Below are 19,522 nucleotides of genomic sequence, written 5' to 3'. Positions count from 1 at the left end.
ACCTAGCACCCAGCCCTAGCCAGTCAACCAGGCCATGGCACTAAGTGCCCCAGCCAGGCTTGGCTTCAACACCTCCAAGGAGAGCAACTCCACCACCTCCCTGGGCAGCCCATTCCAATGCCAATCACTCTCTCTGACAACAACTTCCTCCTAACATCCAGCACAGACCTCCCCTGGCACAGCTTGAGACTGTGTCCCCTTGTTCTATTGCTGCTTGCCTGGGAGAAGAGGCCAACCCCACCTGGCTACAATGTCCCCTCAGGTAGTTGTAGACAGAATGAGGTCACCCCTGAGCCTCCTCTTCTGCAGGCTGCACACCCCCAGCTCCTTCAGCCTCTCCTCATAGGGTTTGTGCTCCAGGCCCCTCCCCAGCCTTGCTGCCCTTCTCTGGACACCTTCCAGCACCTCAACATCTGTCTTGAATTGAGATGCCCAGAACTGGACACAGCACTCAAGGTGTGGCCTGAGCAGTGCTGAGCACAGGGGCAGAAGAACCTCCCTTGTCCTGCTGGCCACACTGCTCTTGAGCCAGCCCAGGATGCCATTGGCTCTCCTGCCCACCTGGGCACACTGCTGCCTTTTCCAGTCTGTGAATATAAACAAGACCCATGGAAATGAGCTTTGCTGCTTCTAAAATTTTAGAGGGCTTTTAATTATAGTCAGTTCCCTTAAAAAAAAATTACTTTCCCTAAAAAAGTTCCCTAAAACATTACATTCCTTAAAAAAAATACTTTGTTCAATAAAACTTTGTACCTGCAGTATGCATTTTTCAGAACCTATTCTTTCTTTTCTTACATGCCTAGCACAGGGAAGTTAATTTTTATACCTCAATACATGCTGTTTGATTTTAATTGAATAACAGTTTCCCTCCAACTTGAGCTTATCAGACATCACTGGAAAAAAAAGGAATTTAGATTTAAAGAATAGTATAATCAGGTTTGCTTCAAAAAGGCCTTAAAAATACAAATGTAATTGAAATGAAAATTATTATTTGAGTCATTTTTCCTCTCCCTAGCTTAAATGATGATTAAAGTTGCTTATGTAAATCAATAAATTGAATCAGGCTGGTCCTGCTATAAGTCCCCCACTGTGCAGTCTCAGAGAGCCCAAAGGCAGCTGCCAGCTGAGAGGATGGAAATACTTAAAGATGTTGGTAAGAGTGGAGTTGAATCTCTTATCTTTACCCTGGTGTATGTAGCAAGAGAATCACATTTCTCTCACTTCTATGACCACTGAAACCAGAGAGTAAAACCATCTAGAATCATAGAATCAACCAGGTTGGAAGAGAACTCCAAGATCATCCAGTCCAACCTAGCACCCAGACCTATCCAGTCAACCAGACCATGGCACTAAGTTCCCCATCCAGGCTTTTCTTGAAGACCTCCAGGGATGGTGCCTCCACCACCTCCCTGGGCAGCCCATTCCAATGCCAATCACTCTCTCTGACAACAACTTCCTAACAACATCCAGCCTAGACCTCCCCTGGCACAACTTCACACTGTGTCCCCTTCTTCTCTTGCTGCTTGCCTGGCAGAAGAGCCCAACCCCACCTGGCTACAGCCTCCCTTCAGGTAGCTGTAGACAGCAATGAGGTCAGCCCTGAGCCTCCTCTTCTGCAGGCTGCACACCCCCAGCTCCCTCAGCCTCTTCTCACAGGGCTGTGCTCCAGGCCCCTCCACAGCCTTGCTGCCCTTCTCTGGGCACCTTCCAGCACCTCAACATCTCTCTTGAATTGAGGAGCCCAGAGCTGGACACAGCACTCAAGGTGTGGCACTCAAGGTGTCTGTGCCTAAACAAAAGCTGGATGCAAAACCAAATAAGCAAATGGGGTGAGGACTTTGGACATGAAGTTGGCCTCAGTGTAAAAACACTTGAGTGCCAGACGTACCTGTGCCTGCCGCTGTGCTTGGGACTCTGGCACGTGCATTGCGGGCTGTGCCTCAGAGCCAGGCTGGCTGCAATGATGAGGGCTAGTGGAGGTGCCACTGTGAAGGGCTGGCACTGTCCCTGCTGCCAGAAAGGCTTTAGAAATCACACTGGAGAACAAGCAGCGAGGCTTGTTTTAAAATGGAAGAAGCTGCAACCTCCCTTCTGAGGGCTTTTGCTTGTGCTACCAAACAGCAGAGCCTGTTGGATTCCTGCTTGTCCATCTAATGCATCACCATCTTCTTCTCTCTCCAGGTTACTTCCAGGATTTGTTGAACAAGTCAGAAAAGGCCCTCTATGATGCTTTCCCAAGCATTTATGGAGAACTGTACACACAAAACATGAAGGTCTTCAAGGACTTGTACAGTGAGCTGCGCCGCTATTACCGGGGCTCCAACATCAACTTGGAAGAGGCCCTCAATGAGTTCTGGACACGGTTGCTGGAGCGGCTCTTCAAGCTAATGAATCCCCAGTACCATATCACAGATGAGTACTTGGACTGCATGGTGAAGCATGCAGAGCAGCACAAACCCTTCGGGGAAGTTCCCAGAGACCTGAAGGTGAAGGCGACCCGAGCCTTCATCGCAGCACGCTCCTACGCGCAGGGCTTTCTTGTGGGCAGCGACGTGGTCAGAAAGGTGTCTCAGGTACGTTGGGCTGCTTCCTTCTCCTCCATCCTCAGGCTGGCAGGAGCCAGTCAGCTCCTGCTGTTGTGTTGCAAAACCACCTGGTTTAGCTCAGGTGTTGCAGCACCCTGATTAGCTTGCCGCGGGAAATGTGGTCAAGGCTCTCACAGATCAGTGTGATCAAAGGCAATGCCACATGGACTCCAAATGGTTCAATGTGAATTGTGCCAGAGACCTTTATTGATCATTCAGCTCAGGGCCACAAGGCACACACCTACACATGAGCATAATTAGTCAAGGACAGCCCACTCCATCTGCATAAACCATGCCTTGCTTTCCTCATTAACCAGGTGTCCGTTATCTATCCCTTCTGAGATAAGGCAGCCAGCAGCTGGTGTGAACCAAGCTCAGCATCCACCTGTTATTATCCTTCTTCACTCCATTCCCACATCCTTCTTCACTTTGCACTTTGCAGAGAGGGGGGTTTATTTCCCTTCATGTTTTCATCACCAAGTAAGAATGTATTTTCCAGTTTCATACAATGATATGCTTGAGAGTCACCTATCAGTGGGAGGAAGCAGCAAGCCTGGACTTGTACAGGCTCTAACAGTGCAGAAGCAGCAAGGTATTACCCACAACAAACCAGTCTTTGCCTCGTTTTAACCTACACAGCAGAGTGCCAAGGAGATGTCAGTGCCCAGGCTGTAAAGCCATTCCACTGCTTGTCTGGACAGGGAAATGGCATGTCTCTAAATCAGGCTGCCTGCTTTTCCTCCTTGATGGTGTTACACTGTAGGGCTTGCAGAGCTCACCTGCCATGGGGGTGCTGGGAATACAGGCAGAGAGGTGCATTGCAGTGGTCAGTGATGGGACTGCCTGTCTGTTTATGTGCCCATGTATATTTGTACAGCTTCTGTGTGCAGAGAGCAAGGTTGTAAAGTGCACTGGGATCTTCAGGGATGGAAGGTGCTATATAAATGTAAATCAATGGGCCTGGATCCAGGGTTTCAGGAGGAAGGAGATTATCTGTATTCTTTGCTGCAGAAGAAGCCCATCAGAGCCAGAGGAAGGTGATTGTCCTGAAACAAGGTATTCAGGCTTTTCAGACAAGGTAGTGAGGAGGAGATCCATACTACCAGAAAGAGTTGCATGCTGCATGTGGAGATGGCAGTCAGCCATGTGAGAATCACGGTGTGGTTCAGCTGTGAATGTGAAAATACAGAGTCACCATTAAGTTCCTGTGGAGGTAGTGTGTGGCAGTGCATAGCAGAGCACGCTGCTATTTGATGCAGCATATCCAGGCTTTGATCTCAGGAAGAAACATTACTGTGGTAACAGTGACAAATGTTTTCATTTATCAATGTGGGACTATAAAACTGTTCAGCTACCCAAAAGCCTTTGTACATCTCATTACCATCGCACTCCTCTGACACTTAAGGCAGATAAAAGAGGAGAGTGATGTAATTTCAGGGGGACCAAAGTAAAATATTTTTCATAAATCTTCTGAATGAGAGAGATTTCCAGCTTGATGTGTCTGATTCTGCCTGAAGCCAGCTTTGGTGGATAAAGCAGGTTAGCAGGGCAACTACAGTCAGGGTATCAGCAGAAGGAAAGGACCTGAGATATTGACGTGCAGCATATCTTCCCCTCACCTTGATGTAGACTCCTGACCCACTGGATTTTGATTGTGGTCTCTCACTTTCTGGATTCTCTTCCTTCTCTTGACATCAGGATACATGAGCAGTCACAGATCCTTCTCTTCTCTCTGCCTCCCCACAACCCATTCCTCTAGGATGGAGTATTTCAGAAGGATCCAAATCATTCCTCCCTCTCACAATCAGTGCTGCAGGCTGGGGACAGAGTGGCTGAGAGCAGCCAGGCAGAAAGGGACCTGGGAGATGCTGGTAGATAGTAGCAGAACATGAGCCAGCAGTGTGCCCAGGTGGGCAGGAGAGCCAATGGCATCCTGGGCTGGCTCAGGAGCAGTGTGGCCAGCAGGACAAGGGAGGATCTTCTGCCCCTCTGCTCGGCACTGCTCAGGCCACCCCTTGAGTGCTGTGTCCAGTTCTGGGCTCCTCCATTGCAGAGAGATGTTGAGGTGCTGGAAGGTGTCCAGAGAAGGGCAGCAAGACTGGGAAGGGGCCTGTAGCACAGCCCTGTGAGGAGAGGCTGAAGGAGCTGGGGGTGTGCAGCCTGCAGCAGGGGAGGCTCAGGGCAGACCTCATTGCTGTCTGCAGCTACCTGCAGGGAGGCTGTAGCCAGGTGGGGTTGGGCTCTGCTGCCAGGCAGCCAGCAACAGAACAAGGGGACACAGTCTCAAGCTGTGCCAGGGGAGGTCTAGGCTGGATGTTAGAAGGAAGCTGTTGTCAGAGAGAGTGGTTGGCATTGGAATGGGCTGCCCAGGGAGGTGGTGGAGTCACCATGCATGGGGGTGTTGGAGCAAAGCCTGGATGAGGCACTTAGTGCCATGGTCTGGTTGATTGGCTAGGGCTGGGTGCTAGGTTGGACTGGATGATGTTGGAGGTCTCTTCCAACCTCGTTGATTTGTTGATTCTATGAATCAGCCCTGAGAGCTGATTTTATAAGGAAGAGCAAACCTGGACCATTTCCTTTCTTCAGGAATGGGTTTATAACTTCAGGAAAGAGGCAGTGAGAATCCTCAGGTGGGAAATCCTTTTTCTGGACGCCCTACCTAAAATAAAAAGCCTGCTTCACACTCTAGCACCAGATGGATGGGAATTGCTGAACCCAGTCCACAACTGGTACTTTGCTTGTGATCATTTTTTGCATTGCTTTGTACTTAGGACGTTAGGAGAAAGTGTGTAAGGCTGGGATACAACTTTCCTGTCAGCAAATAGCAGCAGTCTTTAACTCTTTGAGCTGAAATTTCCCATGGACAGTGGTGGTTTGGGTCTGAGAAGGGAGGTGGTGGAGTCACTGTCCCTGGAGGTGTTCAAGAAAAGCCTGGATAGTGCTTTTTGCCTAGTGCCATGGTCTGGTTGATTGGATAGAGCTGGGTGATAGGTTGGACTGGATGAGCTTGGAGGTCTATCAGGCCTACCACAACAGTATTCAAGGTGCAGCCTCACCTGGTGGCCCCCATATTTCAGACCAGGATACTGTTATCCTTCTTGGCTGCCTGAGCACATGGCCAGCTCATGTTCAACTGTTGGCCAACACTCCCAAGTCCTCCTCTGCTGGGCAGCTTGCCAGCCACTCTGTCCCAAGCCTGTAGCATCGCATGGGGCTGTGGTTGCCCAAGTGCAGGACACCAAACAGTTTGAGGGCAGCTGGGTAGGAAATGGCAAAACCATTTTTCATCTTTACTGCCGTCCTTGCTTTTAAAGCAAAGTCACCCTGACAGGCTGCAGGCTCTGACACCAAGATCTAAAGCTTTGAGTGCTGCAGTTCATGCCATCTGCACGGCAGCTGTGGCAGGGGGCCCAGGGCACACGTGGCAGGGCTGGGGACAGACATGCAGGTCAGCACCCTGCCCTGGTGCAGAGTTAGGGATTACCCATGTCCCACACGTGGGTGAAGACACTGAGGTGGCAAGTCTGTGTTGACATTTAGGTTGGGTGTTTCTGTAGCCGTTCCCTCAGCACAGATTGCAGGCTCCCGTCGAAGCTGCGTAGTGCCAAGTGTGGTCTGCATCACGTCTGTGAAGCAGCAGCTACCAAAACAGCCCCAGCACTTCCAGGGAAGGACACAGGCAGAAGGGGCTCCCCCAAGGATGCACAGCTCGTGCTGCACATCAGAGCAGGAGAGAAGAAATAGCCCAGAGCCGCCTAGAATCCTTTGTGAGCTCGGTAGCTGCCCAAACCCAGTGTCTGCTGTGGCTCCAAGCTTCATGTAAACAGGTAAAGGCCTTGTGCTGGGAGACTTGCTGCCTGCCAGCTGCTGCTCAGAGATCCACGCCTGTGGTGAGCCATGGCTCTGTTCAGCAGCAGGAGTGAGAACACACTGCTGTGAAATGGCAGAATCACAGACTAGTTGGGGTTGGAAGGGACCTTTAAAAGTCACCTAGTTCAAGCTCCCTGCAGACATCTTTAACTAGATAAGGTTGCTCAGACTCCAATCCAACCTCTTCTTGAATGTTCCCAGGGATGGGGCATCTGCCAGCTCTCTGGGTAACCTGTGCCAGTGTTCTGCCACCCACTGGAAAAAATGTCTTCCTGCTGTTTAGTCTAAATCTCCCCTCTTTTAAATCATGGAATCATAGAATCAACCAGGTTGGAAGAGACCTCCAAGATCATCCAGTCCAACCTAGCACCCAGCCCCAGCCAATCAACCAGACCATGGCACTAAGTGCCTCATCCAGGCTTTGCTTCAACACCTCCAGGGATGGTGCCTCCACCACCTCCCTGGGCAGCCCATTCCAATGCCAATCACTCTCTCTGCCAACAACTTCACCATCCCCCTCATCCTGCCACAACAGACACAGCTAAAAAGTCTGTCCCCAGATTTCTTAGTGACCTTTTTAAGAACTGGAAGGCCACAAGAAGATCTTCCTGGAGCCTTTTCCTCTCCAGGCTGAACAAGCCCAACTCTCTCAGCCTGTCCTCACGGCAGAGATGTTCCAGCCATTGGACTGTTTTTGTGGCCTATATAACATGCTATAGGTCAGTCAAAACACTCTGGACAGTGAAAATGGCAAGGCCTGGTGGAGAAGCCCTTTATCAAACAAAAGCAAAACCATCCTTAGGGAGGTGCAGCATGATCATAGAATCATAGAATCACAGAATCAACCAGGTTGGAAGAGACCTCCAAGCTCATCCAGTCCAACCTAGCACCCAGCCCTGGCCAATCAACCAGACCATGGCACTAAGTGCCCCAGCCAGGCTTTGCTTCAACACCTCCAGGGACAGTGACTCCACCACCTCCCTGGGCAGCCCATTCCAATGCCAATCACTCTCTCTGTGAAGAACTTCCTCCTAACATCCAGCCTAGACCTCCCCTGGCACAACTTCACACTGTGTCCCCTTGTTCTATTGCTGCTTGCCTGGGAGAAGAGGCCAACCCCACCTGGCTACAATGTTCCTTCAGGTAGTTGTAGACAGTAATAAGATCACCCCTGAGCCTCCTCTTCTCCAGGCTAAACAGGCCCAGCTCCCTCAGCCTCTCCTCATAGGATTTGTGCTCCAGGCCCCTCACCAGCTTTGTTGCCCTTCTCTGGACACCTTCCAGCACTTCAACATCCTTCTTGAATTGAGGGCCCCAGAACTGGACACAGCACTCAAGGTGTGGCCTGAGCAGTGCTGAGCACAGGGGCAGAAGAACCTCCCTTGTCCTACTGGCCACACTGCTCCTGAGCCAGCCCAGGATGCCATTGGCTTTCCTGCCTGGGTTTGTAACTTACTGTCACATTAGGATATTGCTCAGTATCCAAGTCCTAGGTCACAAATTGCTGTAGGGACAGGTATCAGAGGTGCTCCTGGCTGCACTGAGGCACCAGAAGGGGCAAGGGGACTGTGCAGGGATCCTTGGTGTCCTGCATCTCCACACCATGCCCATGCTGCACTGACACATGGGGAGGAGAGCTGCAATGTGCATGTCAAAAGATGTCCAGAGCCCTCAATTCCCCTTGGGCAGCTGACAGGCTGTGAACCTCGGGTGTGGGTACAGAAGAGGTAAAGAAATGACAAAGGGCAACAAGGCTGGTGAGGAGCCTAGGACACAAACCCTATGAGGAGAGGCTGGGGGAGCTGGGGGTGTGCAGCCTGCAGAAGAGCAGGCTCAGGGCAGAGCTCATTGCTGTCTACAACTACCTGAAGGGAGGCTGTAGCCAGGTGGGGTTGGGCTCTTCTGCCAGGCAAGCAGCAACAGAACAAGGGGACACAGTGTGAAGTTGTGCCAGGGGAGGTCTAGGCTGGATGTTAGGAGGAAGTTGTTGGCAGAGAGAGTGATTGGCATTGGAATGGGCTGCCCAGGGAGGTGGTGGGGGCACCGTCCCTGGAGGTGTTCAGGAAAAGCCTGGATGAGGCACTTAGTGCCATGGTCTGGTTGACTGGATAGGGCTGGGTGCTAGGTTGGACTGGATGATCTTGGAGGTCTCTTCCAACCTGCTTGATTCTGTGATTCTGTGATTCTATGACATTCCACTTCTGAAGGCAGGAGAGAAGGTGTTTTAAACTGACCTTTGCTCATCAGTCAGAAAGTGAATTATTAGGCCAGTCTTTCTTCTGCTGGATCTCCCTTTCTTCTTAGTCCTGAATTTGAAGTTTCCCCATGGCAGTGGGCATTGATGTGAAGCAGCTACCAGCTGTGTAAGCAAGAATCAGGTCATCCATTTTGATAGTTGTTTGCAGTTCCTTCTCTCAGTAGATATTTATTGGGGCTGTGCTTCAAGTACTGTGTTCAGTTTTGGGTCCCCACAGCACAAAGGACATTGAGGTGCTGGAGTGTGTCCAGAGAAGAGCAACAAGGCTGGTGGAGGGCTCCTTACCATGAGTCCTGTGAGGAGTGGCTGAAGGAGCTGGGGTTGTTCAGCCTGGAAAAGAGGAGGCTTAGGGGAGGCTTCATTGCTCTCTACAATTCCATGAAAGGACTTTGTAGTGAGGTACATGTTGGTTTCTTCTCCCAGGTGGCAAGTGACAGGACAAGAGGAAATGGCCTCAAGTTTTCCCAGAGGAGGTTAGATTGGATATTAGGAAAAATCTCTTCACCAGTGTGCCCAGGTGGCCAAGAGAGCCAATGGCATCCTGGCCTGCATCAGGAGCAGTGTGGCCAGCAGGACAAGGGAGGTTATTCTGCCCCTGTACTCAGCACTGCTCAGGCCTCACCTTGAGTGCTGTGTCCAGTTCTGGGCTCCTCCATCCAAGAGAGATGTTGAGGTGCTGGAAGGTGTCCAGAGAAGGGCAACAAGGCTGGTGAAGTGCCTGGAACACAAACCCTATGAGGAGAGGCTGAGGGAGCTGGGGGTGTGCAGCCTGCAGAAGAGGAGGCTCAGGGCAGAGCTCATTGCTGTCTACAACTACCTGAAGGGAGGCTGTAGCCAGGTGGGGTTGGGCTCTTCTCCCAGACAACCAGCAATAGAACAAGGGGACACAGTCTCAAGTTGTGCCAGGGTAGGTATAGGCTGGATGTCAGGAAGAAGTTCTTCACAGAGAGAGTGATTGGCATTGGAATGGGCTGCCCAGGGAGGTGGTGGAGGCACTGTCCCTGGAGATGTTCAAGAAGAGACTGGATGAGGCACTTGGTGCCATGGACTGCTTGACTGGATAGGCCTGGGGGATAGGTTGGCCTGGATGATCTTGGAGGTCTCTTCCAACCTGGTTGATTCTATGATTCTATTCTATACCAAAAGGGTCATTGGGCACTGCAACAGGCTGCCCAGGGCAATGGTCAAGGCACCTTCTGTGGAGGTGTTTCAAAGGTGCTTAGGGACATGGTCTAGCAGCTGTGTATAGGGAGGTGTTAGGTTGTGGCTGCACTCAGTGATCTCAAGGTCTTTTCCAAGTGGGCAGTTCCATGGCTCTATTATTCCTAGGGCAAATTCTCATTTGAGTTGGAAACAAAATGCAATGATTTTCTTTACTAAATGTAAACTTTTTCACTAAATCCTGCATTTCATTTTACCAGTGAAGGTAATCCATCAGTGCAGTTTTATCCAAGCAAAACTCTGGCTCACAATACATTTCAGCCTTATTTTTAAACTTCCCTGTTAGCATAAGGTAAATAGCAGCTTTCCTATTTGTCACTGGAGTAATTTTTAGACACACTGGTGGGTCAAGCTGCTGTCCAGTTCTAGGCTTCTCAATTCAAGAGAGGTGCTGAGATGCTGGAACGTGTCCAGAGAAGGGCAGCAAGGCTGCTAAAAGCCCTGGAACACAAACCCTATGAGGAGAGACTGGGGGAGCTGGGGGTGTGCAGCCTGCAGAAGAGGAGGCTCAGGGCAGAGCTCATTGCTGTCTACAACTACCTGAAGGGAGGCTGTAGCCAGGTGGGGTTGGGCTCTTCTGCCAGGCAAGCAGCAACAGAACAAGGGGACAGAGTCTCAAGCTGTGCCAGGGCAGGTTCAGGCTGGATGTCAGGAGGAAGTTGTTGTCAGAGAGAGTGATTGGCATTGGAATGGGCTGCCCAGGGAGGTGGTGGAGTCACTGTCCTTGGAGGTGTTGAAGCAAAGCCTGGATGAGGCACTTAGTGCCATGGTCTGGTTGACTGGCTAGGGCTGGGTGCTAGGTTGGACTGGCTGATCTTGGAGGTCTCTTCCAACCTGCTTGATTCTATCATTCTATGTCCTTGATCATAAATCCACATCCTCTCAGTAGCTTACTTTTTATTCAGTGTCAGCAGCAAGTACATACAACCACGAGTAACATTTTATTTCATGTAGAAGATGACTTGATGGCAGGATGCCTTTGTGCAGAGCCTGTCTTTGCCCCAAAAAGCCATAAGGTGCCCCAGTAATTTATCTCTCCGTCTGGGAGAAGCTTTCCTCTGAGACCTGCTCCCGGTTTTTCTGCAGGGAGATCACCTGCTTGCTTGCATGGGATTTAATAACCTTCCTACCTTCATATGGCAGCTGCCTCTGCCTATGGACAGCTCTCTTTGGTAAGATGCTCACCCAGGAGCTCATCCTCAGATCTGGCCTCCCCTTTAAAATGAGGGGACATAATGTGAGACAGAGTCCTCTGGGGTCTCCATGTGGGACACAAGCAGCAGGTAGCAGCAGGTCTCACAGCTGCTGGCATCAGTAGCTGGGATAGAGGTGGGATGCAGCTCACCACAGGCAGGTCCCAGCAACAACTGCTGCCACATGATGGGGGGATTTGGTTTTTTCCTTCCTTACTGAAAAGTAGGCTTTCTGAAAAGGAACTCGTTGGAGTCTGTGCTAAAAGTTTGTGCTGCTGCAGGCCCAGCAGTAGTCTGTACAGTGGAAAATGTCATGAGCATCCTTTGGTATTCAGGAGGAGGAGAAGAAGTGAAGTCCTGGGAGTTAAGAAGCCTGTTTACTTCAGACAGTCCAGCTTGTGAACACTATCTTAGACTGCAGGCTGAAATAAGCACCTGCACCTTCAAAGCCTGGTTCCTTCAGTGGCTGCTGCCCATGCACAGCATCTGGCTCAGCTGCCAAGACTTGCCCCATGGCTGGGCACTGTAGGTGCAGAGGGCTGGGATGTGCCTTTCCTTGCTGAGCTCAGTGGCATGCCCGTCTATGCCGAGATCAGCATCATCTCCACGTGTCTTGGGTGAGCTGACCCTGGGCAGTTTGTATGTGGGATTGCATGGCTTGAAACACTTTAGTTCTAAGTCTCAGTCAGCCCAATCCCTCTGCAAACCTGGAAGCTTCATATCCCTTTCCCCAAGCTAGCCATAGTCCCCAAGTCACCAGCCTGCCTTCCTGCTCTAAACAACTTGGTGCAGCAGCTCCTGCAGCCTCCCACACACCCCTCATCCCAATCCTCTTTTCCAGCACCCCTCAGCCCAATCCTCATTTCACAGTATCATAGTCTCACAGTATCACCAAGGTTGGAAGAGACCTCACAGATCATCAAGTCCAACCCTTTACCACAGAGCTCAAGGCCAGACCATGGCACCAAGTGCCACGTCCAGTCCTGCCTTGAACAGCCCCAGGGACGGCGACTCCACCACCTCCCCGGGCAGCCCATTCCAGTGTCCAATGACTCTCTCAGGGAAGAACTTTCTCCTCACCTCCAGCCTAAATCTCCCCTGGCACAGCCTGAGGCTGTGTCCTCTTGTTCTGGTGCTGGCCACCTGAGAGAAGAGAGCAACCTCCTCCTGGCCACAACCACCCCTCAGGTAGTTGCAGACAGCAATAAGGTCTGCCCTGAGCCTCCTCTTCTCCAGGCTAACCAATCCCAGCTCCCTCAGCCTCTCCTGGTAGGGCTGTGCTCAAGGCCTCTCCCCAGCCTCGTCGCCCTTCTCTGGACACGCTCCAGCATCTCAATGTCCCTCCTGAACTGGGGGGCTCAGAACTGAACACAGGACTCAAGGTGTGGTCTACCAGCACCCCTCAGCCCTATTCTCATTTCGAGCACCCCTTGGCCCAATCCTCTTTTCCAGCACCCCTCAGCCCAGTCCTCATTTCCAGCACCCCTCAGCCCAATCCTCTTTTCCAGCAGCACTGGAGGTAGAACTAGGGGAGAGCTTTGCAGTGAGGTTGGAATTTGTTTGGACAGATTCAAAGGGAGCTGGATGGGGAGCATGCAGTCTTGAGCACATCCCCAGCTGTTTCACATATTACTTTCCAGCACTTCTATCCATTATGTTTCAATCAGAACCCTTCAGGGATAAAACCCCATAGATACTCTGGATATGATAGAAATAATGCAGGCAGGCAGATATATGTCTCCCATATTTACCTGGTGGTTAAAAGTCAATTGAATCTCGTTTGGGAAGGGTTGAAAATTGTAGCAGCTGGAAATCACTGTCGGATGAACAGAGCAGGGAGTCTGTTGAATAGGCAGGTGATGGCTTGCAGTATTGTCCCTCAGAGGGAGTGGAGCCTGAGAGCAGCCTGCCTGCCCATATGATTCTTCCTCACTTCAGTGTCTGAAGGCAGCTGGGCACTTGTCAGGAGTCTGAAGGCACAGTTAGCTGTGGGTTCTGCCCTCAAGTCCTGGCGTCCCTCGCAGGCTGTAGTGCCTTCTGGAGCCACTGTCACTGCCCTCTGGCAGAGCCCTAACTGCTGGCTGTGGAGGGAGGTGGGCACAACTCTGCCCCCTCCTTCGCTGTCCCGCTTTGGCTGGAGTACCCTCCCTAGCCTTCGGTGTGCTTATGCTTGCTTGCTGGGGCAAGAGAAGAGGAGGCTCAGGGGTGACCTTATTGCTGTCTACAACTACCCGAGGGGAGGTTGTGGCCAGGGGGAGGTTGCTCTCTTCTCTCAGGTGGCCAGCACCAGAACAAGAGGACACAGCCTCAGGCTGCACCAGGGGAGATTTAGGCTGGAGGTGAGGAGAAAGTTCTTCCCTGAGAGAGTCATTGGACACTGGAATGGGCTGCCTGGGGAGGTGGTGGAGTCGCCGTCCCTGGAGCTGTTCAAGGCAGGACTGGACGTGGCACTTGGTGCCATGGTCTGGCCTTGAGCTCTGTGGTAAAGGGTTGGACTTGATGATCTGTGAGGTCTCTTCCAGCCCTGATGATACTGTGAGACTGTGATACTATGATCATTCTGCAGCTCCTGGCATCTCCTTGTGGGGGTTCTGTTAGGGGTGTTGAGGCTTTGTTTGGCTTTGTTGGGGTTTTTTGAGGGGTGGGGGCTTGGTTTGAGGGGGTTTTGGGTTGGGGTTTGTTGTTGTTGTTGTTAATGGGTTTGGGTTTGTTGGGTTTTTTTTTGAGGATAGGGGCTTGGTTTGGGTTTTGAGGGGGTTTGGGTTGCAGTTGTTATTGGGTTTGGGTTTCTTGGGGATTTAGGAGGGTGGGGGCTTGGTTTTGGTTTTGAGGGGGTTTGGGTTGCAGTTGTTGTTGGGTTTGGGTTTCTTGGGGATTTAGGAGGGTGGGGGCTTGGTTTTGGTTTTGAGGGGGTTTGGGTTGCAGTTGTTATTGGGTTTGGGTTTCTTGGGGATTTAGGGGGGTGGGGGCTTGGTTTGGGTTTTGAGGGGGTTTGGGTTGCAGTTGTTATTGGGTTTGGGTTTGTTGGGTTTTTTATGGGGGTGAGGGCTTGGGTTTGGTTTTGAAGGGGTTTTGGGTTAGGGTTTGTTGTTGTTATTGGGTTTGGGTTTCTTGGGGATTTGGGGGGGCGGGGGCTTGGTTTTGGTTTTGAGGGGGTTTGGGTTGCAGTTGTTATTGGGTTTGGGTTTGTTGGGGTTTTTATGGGGGTGAGGGCTTAGGTTTGGTTTTGAGGGGGTTTTGGGTTAGGGTTTGTTGTTACTGGGTTTGGATTTGTTGGGGATTTGGGGGGGGTGAGGGCTTGGGTTTGGTTTTGAGGGGGTTTTGGGTTAGGGTTTGTTGTTACTGGGTTTGGATTTGTTGGGGATTTGGGGGGGTGGGGGCTTGGTTTTGGTTTTGAGGGGGGTTTAGGTTGAGGTTTGTTGTTATTGTGTTTTTTGAGTGGTTTTTCTGGGGGTTTGGGGCTTGGTTTTGATTTTGAGGAGGTTTTGAGTTGGGGGTTGTTGTTGTTGCTGGGTTTCAGGAGGATTTGGTTTTGAGGGGGTTTTGGGTTGGGGTTTGTTGTTGTTATTGGGTTTGGGTTTGTTGGGGTTTTTGGGGGAGGATGGGAGTTTGGTTTTGATTTTGAGGGGGTTTTGGGTTGGGGTCGTTTGTTGTTAGTGAGTTTGGGTTTTTTTGGGGGGGGACGTGGTTTTGGTTTTGAGGGGGTTTTGGGTTGGGGTTGTTTGTTGTTGTTATTGGGTTTGGGTTTGTTGGGGGTTTTTTTGGGGGGGGACTTGGTTTTGGTTTTGGGGGGGTTGGGTTGGAGTTTGTTGTTGTTATTGGATTTGAGTTTGTTGGGGTTTTTGGGGGGGGATGGGAGTTTGGATTTGGTTTTGGGGGGGTTTGGGTTGGGGTTGTTTGTTGTTCTTATTGGGTTTGGGTTTTTTTGGGGGGGGACTTGGTTTTTATTTTGAGGGGGTTTTGAGTTGGGGTTGTTTGGTGTTATTGGGTTTGGGTTTGTTGTGGTTTTTTTTGGGGGGGGACTTGGTTTTGGTTCTGCGGGGGTTTTGGGTTGCGGTTGCTTGTTGTTGTTGTTACTGGATTTGAGGTTGTTGGGGTTTTGTTTTGGGGGGTGGGGGGGTGAGAATCTCAAAAATAGCCATTTGGCTGCTGGGTTGGCAGGGATGGACCCAGGCTGTCTGCCTGGCCTCAGGCTTTGCAGCAGCTCTGGGTTGCTGGAGCGCGAAGGGCACAGATTGAGCATCAGCCTCCATGCCCCGTGTCTCTCACCCTGAGCTAAAATCAGTGAGGTGAAGGCAAGGGGTCACTGAATGGCAGGGTCATCTGTGTCCTTCCACTGCAAACAGACCCCAGCACAGTTGGTATCCTGTGCCTGCACCACCCTCACCTTCCCACCACTGATGAGGGTTTGGAAACACACTTGATGTATCCTGAGCGATGAGCTCGGCGAGGCTTAAACTCACTGTGCTCCAAGGACTCATGACTCTGCATTTGTGGAAGGAAGATGCAAAATAATGACTGAAGTGATTATACAACTCATTAGGCTTCGAAAGAATCATATTTCTGTCAGCCTGGCAGCTGTTTCTTTGAGTGTTTTACCCGGCAAGATTGGAAGGCTTGGTTCGTTGAACACACGTCAAGGTGCTAATTACATCAGGGCTGGCACAAACATGCACAGGGCAGCTGCTGGCCATGTGGTGCAGAGAGCAGGGTCTGCTCCCTGTGCTGCCTGCCCAGCACCAGAAGAGGGCTGGGAGCACTTGCAGCTCCCGTTCCTTTTACCAGGGAAATGCAGTTGGGACTAAATAACCTTTAAAGGTCGCTTCTGACCCAAAACATTCTCTGATTCTGTGATGGTTTGGGTGTTCCCCAACACCCCACACTTAAGAAAATCACCCAGACTAGACTCAGCTGAGCTGGAAATTGAATGAAGCTTTGTATTTACAGCTTAGCACAATATACAGGCAGATAGTTACAATCTATACAGCTGTAGGCAGGAATATACAGGTTAAAAATAATACAGAAACACAACAGCCCTCCCAGAAACCAGAGCCAATGGCATCCTGGGCTGGCTCAGGAGCAGTGTGGCCAGCAGGACAAGGGAGGTTCTTCTATCCCTGTGCTCAGCACTGCTCAGGCCACAGCTAGAGTGCTGTGTCCAGTTCTGGGCCCCTCAATTCAAGAGAGATGTTGAGGTGCTGGAAGGTGTCCAGAGAAGGGCAGCAAGGCTGGGGAGGGGCCTGGAGCACAGCCCTGTGAGGAGAGGCTGAGGGAGCTGGGGGTGTGCAGCCTGCAGAAGAGGAGGCTCAGGGCAGAGCTCATTGCTGTCTACAGCTACCTGAAGGGAGGCTGTAGCCAGGTGGGGTTGGGTTCTGCTGCCAGGCAACCAGCAACAGAACAAGGGGACAGAGTCTCAAGCTATGCCAGGGGAGGTCTAGGCTGGATGTGAGGAGGAAGTTGTTGTCAGAGAGAGTGATTGGCATTGGAATGGGCTGCCCAGGGAGGTGGTGGAGTCACTGTCCTTGGAGGTGTTCAAGCAAAGCCTGGCTGAGGCACTTAGTGCCATGGTCTGGTTGATTGGCCAGGGCTGGGTGCTAGGTTGGACTGGCTGAGCCTGGAGGTCTCTTCCAACCTGCTTGATTCTATGATTCTGTTCCACCACCTCTCCACCCCTTTACCTTGTCCCAGACTTTGCCTTACGTTCAAGGTGAGTTTGGAGAGTCGGCCAGGGGGGTTAGAAAGCAGAAGGATTGGTTAGACAGCAGGTTAGGGAAAGAAGTGCATGCAGACAGAGCTCAAGAGCAACTCCATTATCTATGTTATCTTGTTCTTATCCATCTCAGCAAGCCTGTGAGTGCAGCAGCCATCACCATTGTTTCCTTTTCACAACCCATCATCTGATTCCTCTCACTAAAATATGCCAGCTAGGCTCAAACTGGCAGAGATCCTAGGAAATGGGGCATGGACAGCTCTGTTCGTGGGGCAGCCGTGGCCCTGATTCCCAGCTTGCACATGTGGAGATGCAGAGAACAGCACAGCCCTGCTTTTTTTTCGTGTTTGAGTCCTTCCATGGAGGGATTGTAAAAATGAAGCACTTCCCAAGGTGAAACTGCCACGTTGCAGATCGCCCCAGTCACAGAGCCAGCCAGCTCCCTGGCAGACACAAAGCTGTCCTCCTGGTGCTGGCCAAGAGGACAAGACTGCCTTTCTGGGCCTGTTCTCTGGGCAGCTCAGCAGTGCTCCTCTGCCAGAACCTGTTGCCCTGTTTGGCCTGGTTTTGTAGCTGCTGTTCTTCATCCAGACAACTTCATCCCAACCGTGCAGTCCCAAAGAGGCGCGGGGGGTAACTGGAAAGGCTCTGAACAGCCACCTGCCTTTCCCAGCAGTGTTGGGCTGGCCCATGAATTGAAGAACTGCCCTCCATTCTCAAAAACACTACCCCAGAATGGGTTTTTCACAGCTGGCAGGAAAAACTTCCTGTACTTCTATCACCTACCTTTAAAATACGCGGGAGGAGGCAGGCAAAGGTGTTAGGAAAGCCTCGGCCGCAGCTGCCGGCATAGCTGTGCTCAGCCCTGCCAGGGCTTCCTCAAATCCGTGCAGGGGCTGGGACCACCAGTCTTACATCAATGTGATGCCTAAGTCTGTGATGGTTTGGGTGCCCCTCACCCCCCCACACTTTGAAAATCACCCAGACTAGACTCAGCCAGCTCTGGCAATTGAATGAAGCTTGTATTTACAGCTGGCACAATACACAAGCAGATAGTTACAGTATGTACAGTTATGGACAGAAATAGACAAGGTAAAGGTAATACAGAAACACAACTCCCCTCCCAGAAACCTGAGTCCCCAGCAGGGGCTCCCAACCACCCCTGCACCTTCCCCCTACCCCTCTGAACCTTACCCCAGTCCCAGGGAAGAATGGAGGCTCAGCCAAGGGGTTAGGAAGCAAAGTGGATTAGTCAAAGAGGCTAGAGAGAGATGCAGCTCAGCCAGTTCCCCAGCAGAAGTAGAAGCAAGTGCCTTATCTATGTTTTCATTCTTATTCATCTCAGCAAGCCAATGACTGAGGTAGACATCAGCCTTGTTTTCCTTCCACAGCCTATAATCTAGTTCTTCTCACCAAAACATTCTAGCTAGGCTCAAACTAGCACAAGCTTTATTCAGCTAAGAGTGATGCTTATATAGTGGCTAATACAAGGTGTATCGTTCTGATAGGTTACATAGCAGAGTGACTGGCCAGCCCCCCTAGTCCCCCTTGCACAGCTAACTACAGCTAACTTTGCAGCTAGCAGCTAACTTTGCAGCTTCTCTGCCAGCCTTCTCAAGGCTATTTTCCGTGCAGCTGCGCTCCCTTATCAGAATGACCTAACATTACCCTTCCTGCTCTCCTTATTTCAGACTGCTCCAGTCTGCCCGAACCCAGCACAGCCCATAAACCTGGGGACATCTCCAGCTACAGGTGCTTTCCTCCTCTAGCTACCCAGCACACACACCTGCCTCTAGAAAGCTGCCTGCCTTCTACTGGCTTTAAAGCATCAGTTGGAAACCTAAGCTGCCTGACATCCCCACATCGCTGCAAAACCACAGCCAAGTGCAACACTTTCCCCATGCTCACCTCAGACCTGCACTGCTCCTCAGAGGCTAGAGCCAGGAAGAGACCAGAAGAGCAGCCCCACATCAGGAATGCAGTCCTCCTTAGTGAACGCTGACACCACAGAGAGCTCCCCACAGGCCACCCTCATACTCCCCAGGGCAAGTGTCTTAGAGGGGCCAGTGCACACAGAACACCTCCACCAACAATGCTAGGAATTGCCTCAGCCTTCCCTCTCCATGAGCAGCCCTTCCTGCATGCCCTGGCAAGCCAGGGGGGGTGATGGCACATCCAGCAGCCTGTATTTTTCACCCAGGCCTCCTTCTTCATCCCCAAATCTCTCCCCTCTTTCTAACCCTGCTTCCCCTGGGAAGCAAGGCACAGATGGCTCACAGCAGCCTGGGGGTGAATGTGCAGGGGGAAAGGGGGGGGTTAGGAGAAATACCAGCAAGAGCTCAGCTTCTTTTATTGGTGTTAAATGCCTTTCAGATGTACTTAAAAGCCCCTGAAGGCCAAGCAGTCCCATCTCATTGCATCGAGGCTGCAGGTTCTCATTTGCTTTTAAGCTGATCTTCAAAAGCAGACAGGATTTGGGGTTGGGGGGAGTGTTTCTTGGGTTTTTTTCCCTTTCTTTTTTTTTCTTATTTCCTTGTTTGAAGCCAGCACTTCAAAAGCAGCATCTGTAGCTTAGCTGCAGGTTCTGAGTGCCAAAGGAGCTGGGTGCAGGAGCAGCCCTGCTGGGACCCAGGCTCATGCCTCACAGCTGGCCAGAGCCAGGCATGCCATGCTGAGAGCCAGCAGC

At 51.3% G+C, this 19,522-nt stretch overlaps 1 protein-coding gene across 1 annotated transcript in view; it reads left to right on the top strand.

Annotated features, from left to right (window-relative positions):
• The window catches only part of GPC1 (glypican 1), a 299,494-nt gene that overhangs the window by 257,879 nt on the left and 22,093 nt on the right, over window positions 1–19,522 (top strand). Inside the window, exon 3 of the mRNA XM_064165388.1 lies at window positions 2,182–2,573. Coding sequence (XP_064021458.1) covers window positions 2,182–2,573 — 392 coding nt within the window. The remainder of the gene's footprint in view (window positions 1–2,181; window positions 2,574–19,522) is intronic.

Source organism: Pogoniulus pusillus, chromosome 26 (assembly GCF_015220805.1).
Source record: "Pogoniulus pusillus isolate bPogPus1 chromosome 26, bPogPus1.pri, whole genome shotgun sequence".
NCBI lineage: Eukaryota > Metazoa > Chordata > Aves > Piciformes > Lybiidae > Pogoniulus > Pogoniulus pusillus.
The sequence above is the reverse complement of the archived record's forward strand: the minus strand, read 5'-3'. Positions and strand labels throughout refer to the sequence as shown.